This window comes from Aristolochia californica, unplaced genomic scaffold (assembly GCF_029961685.1).
Source record: "Aristolochia californica isolate CCGP_79_NKW_82.1479 unplaced genomic scaffold, dmAriCali1.0.hap1 SCAF_4, whole genome shotgun sequence".
NCBI classification, from domain to species: Eukaryota; Viridiplantae; Streptophyta; class Magnoliopsida; order Piperales; family Aristolochiaceae; genus Aristolochia; species Aristolochia californica.
This window is the reverse complement of record NW_027182103.1, coordinates 9,272,708-9,283,742: the sequence shown is the minus strand read 5'-3', so window position 1 is coordinate 9,283,742 and position 11,035 is coordinate 9,272,708. Positions and strand designations below refer to the sequence as shown.

Sequence of the window (11,035 nt, the reverse complement as noted above, 5' to 3'; positions counted from 1 at the left end):
TTCTTTATGTGACTAGACTTGCCACAATTCCAGCATTCCACATTCCTACCGAATTTGGAGTTGCTTCTACCATTCCTTAACTTCCCTCTACGATTGCCCTCGTTGGAATTCCTCTCGAAGTTCCTTCCCCTAATATCGACACTTAGGGTAGAATTAGATGTCGATGATTCTCCGGAGTCGTTTCTATGAACTTCCACTGCAATAATGGTATCTCGAACATCATTAAAAATCAACTTCCCGTAGCCTACGAAATTGTTTACCACAACCCTCATAAGCTCCTAACAATTTGGCAAAGTCGCCAAAAGAATTAAGGCATGAGCCTCATCATCAAATGTAATTTGAACGGATGTCAAGTGATTCACAATCATGCTAAACTCATTCAAATGTAATGTTACTGATGTATTTTCTATCATATTTAAATTGAATAATTTTTTCATGAGATGTACCTTATTATTTGTGGAAGGATTCTCATGCAAGTCGGACAGAATCTTCATCATCCCCAAAAGGTGTTCTCCGACGCTACATTGTGAGCAACATTCTTCAACAGTGTTGACTGAACTACTCCCAACACATGTCTATCGAGGAGATTCCACTCATCAACTTTCATAACTTCTGGTTTCATATCCAAAAGTGGTGCATGCAATTTTTTATTTTAAAAATAATCTTCGATCTATATCCTCAAGAACACAAAATCCATACCATCTTGATTCCAAGTGTCGATCCTTCTCCGCTAGCCATTGCTCTTAATAATGAACCAAAGCTCTGATACCACTTATTAGGAATTTAATGTCTTAATTCCAAACTAACGAGAGCAATAATAGTAATAGCGAAATAAAGGAAAAACAAGCTCTAAATAAAGTAACACGATTTATACAGTTTCTCCTCAAGGTGAGATTATGTCCTATCTTCTACCGATGCAGTGTTCTACTATAAAGATGAATTAGTTTATAAGAGAAATCGCACACATTTATAGGTGTTGTTTTTCTCTAAACTCTCTCGGCCATAATTGATGCTCCTCGGATGAATGATCTTTCTCCGAGTAATAAAATCCTAACAACGGCACCCCCAAAATATAAAGAGAAAATTAGGGCAACCGGATTACAAGTGTGAAATCTCAAAAATACCCTTAATGACACAGCAATCAATATATCGTGGACTCGCAACTTCACAAAATCCATGACAGAGTGTAAGATGTTAATTAGGCTCCACAACTACACAAAATATTCGTTCTTAAATCTTTTATGACCTTTTGATTCTCTTCATTCTGTATCTTGACCCTTGCCGACTGCAATGCAAATATCTCCTTAAATATAGATTAGATTGACATAAAATTTTCTCCTTATGAAACTAGTGACCAAGACTATTTGCAAAGTGGAGTTATAAACACCAGTTTGAGGGGGTGTTAAGAGAAAGCATAGAATTATAATTATGCAAGGTGGTGTATTTCCTCTTATGTTTTTTTTTTAAGCTTGTAGCCCTAAGGGCATTGTAATCATTATAAACACCTTTCACACAACTATAAATATATTCTCAAGGCATGGGATAGAGCATTAAAGACTCTTCCTCTTGGCTCAAATTTGTCCATACACTTCTCTCTCTCTCTTTTCCTTTTTGTTCACACCCTTAGTTTCTTCTCTCCTCTCTCCCATGAGCTAGAATTCCTCTCTTCTCTCTTTCCTTTGAGATCTCTTGTATTTATGTCTTGGCCCTAGAAATCAATACGCACCAAGGATCTAGCAATGTTGATCACTCTTTCTCCATGGTTTTCTACTAAAATGACTTGTCTATGGATGGCCTATCTTTTTTTTTAATATGGTCTCTTGTTCCTGGCAAAAGAATTATTGATCATTGTTTTTTACCTAAGATTCGATCAATGTCCAAAATTATTGATTGATCATCTAGAAAGTGGCTCTTCTACTAAAAAGAATGATTGATCATAGGTTATATCATTGATAGATCATCCAAAATGTTGAAAAGTAAAATTATAAAGGGTGATTGATCAACCTAACAAGGAATGCTCAATCAACCAAAATATTTTCAAACTCCGTAAAAAGGATGATCAATCAATAGACTAAGAAAAATTAAAAAGTGCAATTGTTAGAAGGGACTGATATCAATGTACTTAGTATGACAGATCAACGTAATTAGAATGATCAATCAATATACGTAGCATGGTCGTTGGAAGAGGTTGATCGATCAATGGTAACTAATTAATCAATTAATGGTATCGAGCTATCAAGGTTGACTTTCTCACACATTCCACAACAGTTATTTTTCAATCCTACATTATAAATAGAGAACATACACACGTCCCTAAGTATCCAAGAGCTTTAAAAGAAAATTTTCTTGCCTCATCTATGCTTTGTTCTAAAAAGAGAAAAAACTTGTTATATTCTTTTAATTCTTTCAAAGTCTCTCTATATTCTTTATTCATTTATAAGCTCTATATCCTATTCTGCGTATGCATAAAGATTTGAGAGCTTGGATCTAATTGAGAGCAAGGCTATCTCTCCAAAAAGGTGTATTACTTTTACTTTTATAATTTTAATTTTTTTCTACAAAAGTTCTGTAGAACCTTAATCCTAAAAAAATTGGCCATGTAAAGTCCCGAGTCTAGAATTTAGTTGTGTTATAAAAACAAGAACCCTTTAAAAGAGATTGAATAAAAGTGCAATTAGGGATTGCCTGATTGTGTATCTTACATTCACACTAGTAGGTCCTCTCTATTATCTTCTAGTCAAAACTACTCGGTTTATATCTCGACAAATAAACTATATCAAGAATACAAGAAAGGCAACGCAAAATAGGCTCTTTCTCACCTTCCCCATCAAAAATCTAGCAATGCTGACCACTCTTGTTGCTGAAATGACTTCTCCATGGCCTCTTGTTCCTTTCAGCCTTGACGCGTGTAACCTCAACATCAGAGGGCATTCGTGGATCTCGGTAAGCCATGATGCATGCATGAATCATGATGCTTCGTTTCTCACAGGAGGAACTCATGTAAAAACTGAACTCGTAACAAACATCTATTGCGACATGTTACCCTCAGACCCTCACCACTCAGGTGCTTTATCGGGCAGTTTTGCCGGTTTATTTTCACTACTAGTCTTGCAATGTCCACTAATAAAACAGTGTACCAGACAATAAATGAATCGCAACAAATTATACAACACTTCGAGGAAGCACCAATTTCATCAAAGGCTCTAGCCTAAATACATATACGAGGGACCTGATGCCATAGAACCAGGTTTCATACCCGTGGCTTTCGGTGATCAGGGAAATAAAAAAAAAAAACCCTCATTCTGCACTCAGTCAAGCTTGACATTAGAGTAAAGCAGCGTGTCCCTTGTGAGTGGCATATTTATCAGCAAGACAACCTACAGAAGCCAGATCAATAAATAAATCACCAATTTAACAAGTATAACTAAACAATAGAAACCATTGACAGCTTAGTACTTAATCAAGAAGTCACATCACTGAAGCAGGCTACAAAATCAAGAGCACATCATTGAAGCAGGTTAGAGAATCAACATCTCTGGCATTAGTTAAGATAGGCACAAAAATAAAAAGAATGCCAAAAAGCTCCAACATTGGCAAGGAAAAATATTACTCTGACTATCAGCAGAGACAACCTATCTCTTATTGAATCATATGTCCAGCAACTTCAAGGAAAAATATTCCTCAGATGATCAGCAGAGACCATCTATCTCTTATTGAATCATATATCTAGCAACTTCGGGTATTTTTGAACTCAATATGAAAGTATAGGAAAAATTTTCATAAAAAAATTTTCCCATTATCCAAAATTTCCCAGCATTTGTGTCATTTTGGGGACTGAAAATTTTTCCTCTTGATTCTTCTCGACTCTTCTTACCTTTAAGAAATGTTAAAAAAGATAGGAAAATGAACTTCCTATTGCTCTAATAGGAAACTATAGGAAACATAAACCAAGAAACACTAAAGTAGTTTTTTACCAGTTTTCTCTTACTTTTAACCTTGCTTTTATTATTTATAAAAAAACTACTTTATTTCTAACATAAATACAAACACCATAACTAATTTTCCCTAAGGCAACTCAAATGCAAGGAAACAGACCAAAGAGAATGTTTTCCAACAAGAAATTTTTTCAATGAGAAAATTATTCAAAGAAAAAATAATTTTCCTGTCGTTTTGTTTTCTTATGGTGGCACAAACGGTCCCTTAGAGAGCTTTCTTAATAACATTACCCCCTTAAAGAGGTAGATTGATTATGACAGCACATGAAGTGATTAGGTAGAGATTGTGACTATTTCTTCAACATAAAATGCATCATTCTTGCAAATGCAGGAAAAACTCCTAACCCATGGAGGAGAATCACTAACTCTAACAGATACAGTCATAGTTGAAACACTTGCTTCTAGACGCTCCGATTCACCAGATTAGCTTGGATTAGTAGGAAATCTAACTAAGTCTGTAAAGCTCAGTTCAGTGACAAGATTTAGTAAACTAATCAAAGTTTGAGATACTCAGGAAAAAGCTCAGCCGATCCATGTTAACAAGTGAGGTATAGCACAATTTTTTATTATTAAGACCAATTTATTTGTCCCGTTTATTCACCATCTGACCTTATTAGCATCTCTATGTGATTAACAACTTTGAGCAACAAGATGATAAGAGTGGCTCATAGATATATTTAGTTAAACCCAGATAATAACTTCCAAACTTAAAATCCTAAATTAAATGTGTAATTTAGGATTATGTAAACCCTCAAATTTTTAATAGCATGTTAAATCATGTATATTTGGTTGTATAATTTTGTACATCTCTAAAAAAAAAAATCTTTCGGAACATTGATTACACACGCACCCTGGTGAGACTCTCAAGACCTCTTGAAACTTCCCCATGTGTCCTTTCATGTGATTCTTTATGCATGTATTTGTCTATGTGCTCAGCATCCAATTCCCCATGTTAACTCAAGACCAAAAAAGAAAACGAAACTAACATTCCAGTGGCAGAAAAAGATGCAGCGTCCTCTCTTACCCCAATGATGATTGAGATGACAAGAATTAAGCCAGATATCCAAGCAGTTGTAAGTGTAACCAACTTTGCCACTACAATGGCACTCACATCAACTGGAGGCACTTCCTCCAGCCATCTCGGAATTTTTTCAGGTATATTCAAATTCAACATCAGTTCTGACTGGGAAGAAGGCTTTTTGTTAAATAAGACAACTCCAACAATTTGTCCTGTGAAAAGAAACAAAGAAAGCTTTCAGACTACAAAACTACAACAGAGATGAATTCACTTTCACAACAATCTGTTTCTTTTTTTCCTTTAATGGCAGAAGCATCAAATTCAGTGACAGATTAATTCAAAAATCATACAAGATATTGCAAAGATCACATTGAAAATCATAGTATAACTGAACTAAACAAAATTAATGGCTATTAAAATTTCAAGAGAGTCAATGCAGTGTTATTCTGGAGCTGATCTACATAATACGGCTTCATTCTGCACTTGGTATACTCTCAATGTAAGGAAGAGAACTTTTAGAGCAAACATCCAAAGAAAGATAGATGAATGCAGAAATTTACCATGGTAGGTTGCTTGTAATGAGCCGAATAGCTTGCTTAGTGTTGCCAGGAAGACTTCCATTCCCTGCTCAGCTACACCAACTGGTCCATATTCCTCTTCCAAAGCCTGTGTCGAGCATTTAATTAATCTTTGTAGCTACTATCATTAATATATGTTAAGAGAATTTTCAGATATGACAGCCAGAAAAATAAATATATAAATAAGCTTAAAGCCTTCACAGCCATTTGCCATGCTTCATCTGATAATCTTTTAATTCTCTTACATTCTAGTAGTTTTTTTTGTTTTCTATCCCCTTTAGTCCTGTATCTCTAGCCAAAAAGATTGAAAAGAAAAATGCAACAAATCTGGCTCTGGCTTGATCTCATAACTAAATAAGACATATACTGGACCAACAAAAAGTAGGGACCATGTCTTTCACAAATCTAAACTCCAATATGGCAAGGTCCTCAGTCTATTTTTTGAAATGGAAGGTCCTCAGTCTATCATTCGTAATTTATCATTCCATTGACAAAAATCCCTTTCATTGTAGCTCTTTGACCAATTCTGAAGGATTGTTCTCTAAACGAATTTCTACTAACAACAGTTTAAGAGTATAAGACCAAAGAAAACCAGAAGTTAAGAGGATTTTCAAGTGGTCACTTCCTCCCCTTTCTCATTCAGTTTTTTGACTGAAATTAGGCTACCATTTAATAGAATACAGTGTAATCATTTTAGTAAACTATTGATATATTTATTTATTGAACATTGAACCAGGAAGAATTGAACCCAGACTTCAAAAGAAACAACAACAATGGTCCAATCCACAACTCTAGTAGTAAATTGAAAAGTCAATCCCCTTCATCCCACTAAAAGGAAAGCAGAATGAGACTAAAGAATTAAGAGAACTCTAATTTCATAAGATCACTTGGCATGATTGATAAGAGTCATTGAAGCCCGGCTAGCAACTTGGAAGGGGCGGCTCCTCAGCAAAGCAGGTAGACTGATACTCCTCAAGTCATGTATTGCTGGCATCCCAAACTATACGCTATCCGTTATGCCTTGCCCATCGTCGGTATGCAAAACCATGGATAAATTGAAAAGACGATTCCTTTGGAGAGGTTTGAGTGACTCCTTTAAATATCACCTGGTTAGATGGGATGAAGTATGTTTGCCTAAGAAATTAGGTGGACTAGGGATTCAGAAATCAAAAGAAATGAACAAAGCCTTGCTTCTTAAGTGGATATGGAAGTTTAACACAAATTCATCAAACCTTTGGAAGGATATAGTTCGTACCAAGTTGGGCTGGAATTCTTTATGGTGGATGTCGGGGGGAAATCGGAGAGGGCTATGCTCAATTTGGAGATCTCTTTATTTACTTCTTCCAGATTTCTCCTCAGCTTGTAGATTCTTTGTGGGCAGCGGCAGGTCTCTTAAATTTTGGGACGATTGGTGGACAGGACAGGAACCGTTGAAAAACTCTTTTAGTAGTCTATTTCTTATCTCCACTCAAAGGGAGATAACAGTGGCAGATGCTTTCGAGGGGGGTGATTTGAGTCTCCATCCCCGAAGGAGTCTTTCTGATGCAGAGGCAATGGAAGCAAGCCGTTTACTGGATTATTTGAATCATGTCAGGATGAGGCCTTCTAATGCAGACAAGCTAATATAATGGCCTGACAAAAGCGGCAAATTCTCAGTTGCATCTGCATACAGACACATTAATGGTTAGGACTCAACACAAAGTGAGCATGATATATACTTTGTGTGGTGTCTCTGTTGCCCTCCAAAGGTAAAATTCTTCATGTGGAGTGCTTGCCAAAATAAGATCCTTACAGCGGATGTGCTTCGAAGAAGGGGTCACCCCTCAATAGACCTACTATGTCCTTCTTTTTGTAACATTGAAGAAGAATCCGCCAGCCATACCCTGCTATTATGCCAGTATTCTTGGAAGGTTTGGGGACCTCTATCATTTGCTATCCCCTTCCTGGGCTCGGTAAAATAATGCTATCAGCATGTGTTAGTTTTGTGCCATGGGGCCTTTGGAATGAACGGAATAGGAGGCGGTTCGAGGCTAAATTTGAATCTGAGAAAAGTGTAGCGGAAAAAGTGACGGGCCAAATATCCACCTGGCTCCTGACGAAAAAAACTTCCTGCTCTTTCAAGGGCACTTCCATTCGTGAAAACTGGAGCAACCTAGCAAGGATGCATTTGAGGACCAAGATTCAAGTTATGAAAGAGTGGGCGCCCCCGGAGGTTGGATACTTAAAATTGAATTTTGATGGTTCTTCTCTCGGCAATCCAAGGATCACAGGTTTCGGAGGTGTGATTTCGGACTCATTTGGCAATCAATGTATTTCTTATGCGGGTCCATTAAGCATCTCCGACTCAACGTCTGCAGAGCTTCATGGTCTTCTCAACGGGCTCCGGATTTTCAAAGATAAATGTAGTGGCCCAATTCACATTGAAGGGGATTCCAAGGTAGTCATTGGATGGGGCCGTGGCACTTCTTTTCCGCCATGGAAGCATTGGGAAATTTTCCAAGAGATTTTAGCGATTACCACATTATTTTCTTGTATTTGGTCTCACATTCCGATATCTGCAAATTCGGCAGCAAATGTGCTTGCCAAACTGGGAGTTTCTCTTCAACATCTTGTTGTTAGGGATTTGTTCCCTATCTCTTTGTAACTTTTTGCCTTTTTAATGAATTGCATCTTTATCAAAAAAAAAAAAAAAAATAAGAGTCATTGAAGGGGTTGAGCATTTCGCCCAACAGCCACATGGAAGGTTCTGAATAGAGCCTTGAGTTCAAGTGTCACTAGGGCAAGGGGGCTCAACATTCAAAAAATAAAAAAAAATAACAATAATATAATTATCATTACTATCCGTCCCACTATTCTAAAAAAAATATTATTGTTATTCATGCTAAATGATGGTCAGATTTTTATCATTCCAATGTGTTATGGTAACATAATTTTTCCTTTGTCCATCCACCCCAGAACAGTGACACATGCATTACTCTCTCTGTCAATTCAGTACGAACGGAAGAAGACACTAGTCAGTTATACCTAAGATCAAGGTGAGTGAAACAAAAGGTTTCAGTGGACAAGATGTAATCACCTGAATTCCTTTGAAACTGCCAGTAACTAGCTCTGCTGGCTTATAAACACCAGCAGAAAAATCTTGGTGCATATTTAATGCCTTTCTAACACCACGGACAAAAGAGACAAGACCTAGTAAGAACTTCATGTCTGCGTTCTGCAAAACAGATACAACTTTTATCACATTCTGTTGTCTTTTTTTAAAAAAAATTCTTAGAGGAAGGGAAAAAAAATTGAACTGTCTAAGAGAACAGATAATCAAAGCATTCTCTGTTATTTAAACAAAACACTCCCAAGTGTATCAATCTATATGAAATTACATTGTGAGAATCATATGTCTCGGTAGAAGCATGTTTCTTGAAGATAAATAGCAAGTAGAAATTAAATTTTTCTTTCACGGAAGCAAAAAATCATAACAGATTTCATAAATAGGAATAGACCTTTGAAACATGGACATTAAAGGACAAGCCACTAGACAAGGGAGAAATCAACTCCCCATCTAACTGCCCAAGGGAACCTACATATGATCCACCTAGCAACTTTGCCTGCATAAATTTAATGAGAATATTAGATAAAAGAATTAAAAACTAAGTGTAATACTGCCAACATAAACGTGCAATTGTGCCTGTACCAAATCATCAAGTTCTTTGTCAACGCAAGCTGCATCACATTCTTGGTCAAGAGGTTCATCAAGCAAGACTACAGAAACGTCATCTGAAACTGCAAAAATTTCAAGCATGAACCTTCAATCAACAGCTGGATACAAGTGAAGATACTAACTGTGCTACTTCAATGGAAAAAGACATCAAAAGATACAGATTTAGTAGTAATTGCCTGGAAGTTGGATTTTGACTTGACTTGAATCAAGAAGAGCATTGCTGGTCAATAGACCATCAACCTTAGAAATGGGGGAGCCAAGCAACTCCAAAATTCGCTCTGGATCTGAACAGGTTAAATTCTATAGTCAAGGCACAAAATTGACCTATTTCAAGAGTTCCAGAAATCAAATTGGCAAACCTTCAGTTCCACTAACTTCCACCATGAAAACAGCACGAGGCCTATCAAATGGACTTGGTGCAAGAAGCTTATCCAACTGCATGAAAGGAATGAATTAGTTCTACTAGATAAGTAAATAGCATACTGAACAGTTTACAACCAGCTAATGACTAGACCTTATAAGAATATTCTGCAGAAAGAGAGACTGGTGGCGCAAAGCCAAGCAAGATGGATACAGCTGCTGCCACTTCAGAAGATGAAATCATATCAGGCTGCCACAAGATTCGTAAAAGCAGTCAGATTCCAGATATCAATAGTATCAAGAAAATGAATGCAAGAAACAATAGGCGAAAAAAAAAAAAAAAATTGCACCGGCATCTAAAATACTATATAGCGTAAAACACTGGCATATTTCTTCCAGGTCGTCATAGAAGAGGAAAAGATCGAAGGGAAACTAAAAAGAAAAAGAAATAGATTTTTTCGGACAAACAGAAAACATGAACCAGCCAAGAAAAAAAAAAAGGAAAAGAATTGGATGGAGATAATGAAAGGAGCTAGTTGTTGAAGTAAATACATGATGTGAGAAAACGAACTTAGAAGCCTCAAAATTAAAATCAAATCGCAGCACTCATTTCTATTGTTCATTCACATATTTAGAAAAATACTCGGTATGAATAACAGAACCGTAAGCAGTTCGGCAAAGTAAATTCTTGAGCACTCTGAAAGCATTAAAAAACTCCAAAGCTTAAAGCCAAAAACGGCTGTGGAGGTGGATCTTTTGAGAACGTGAGTTGGTCCACCTCAATAACAAACCACAGAACAAAAAAAAATTGAAATATATAAATACCCCATGGATTAGCTCTGCAGACCGATGACGGAGGTGAGGATGGTTGAGACTATCAAGGAAGATAACAGAATTGGAGGCTTCAGCCTACATGAGAATTTAATAAGAAACAAAAGAAAAAACATCAGATCCACATTATCCCTCACGAAAGGCAATAACAGGTCATGAGCCTGATCCTCGGCAAACATTTTAATTAAGACAGTGAAAAATCAGGGGCAAGTAAGAGAAGAAACAAACCCCAACAACCACGACGAGAGCAGAAATGAAAACGAGTAGACGGTGACTGATGAGACGATGAGAACCCATAGGAGACATGCGCATCTAGAGAATTTCTGCACTTCTGGACGGAAATCTGGGTTTTGCTAATATATGCTCCCGGACGATCATCTGTTCTCCGGAGAAACACTGCCGCGTTTATTCGGAGATAGAAATACGCGAAAGAAACGAAAATTAGGTGTTGAAATCTCGTAGGTTACAGCCAGATACGGAAAAAAAAAATTAAAATCTATTGCACTCCATTTGCTTAGATGTATAAATAAATAAATTT

At 36.8% G+C, this 11,035-nt stretch overlaps 1 protein-coding gene across 1 annotated transcript; it reads right to left on the bottom strand.

Annotated features, from left to right (window-relative positions):
• Window positions 1-2,996: 2,996 nt before the first annotated feature.
• LOC137963925 (uncharacterized) lies at window positions 2,997-10,931 on the bottom strand. The gene is made up of 11 exons (XM_068811157.1): window positions 10,726-10,931; window positions 10,492-10,575; window positions 9,821-9,916; window positions 9,666-9,741; window positions 9,483-9,590; window positions 9,280-9,368; window positions 9,089-9,193; window positions 8,668-8,805; window positions 5,574-5,679; window positions 5,020-5,225; window positions 2,997-3,377 (listed from the first exon to the last, which is right to left on the bottom strand). The coding sequence occupies exons 1-11, from the start codon at window positions 10,807-10,809 to the stop codon at window positions 3,309-3,311; spliced, it is 1,161 nt and encodes a 386-aa protein (XP_068667258.1). The 5' UTR covers window positions 10,810-10,931; the 3' UTR covers window positions 2,997-3,308.
• Between the last annotated feature and the right edge of the window lie 104 nt (window positions 10,932-11,035).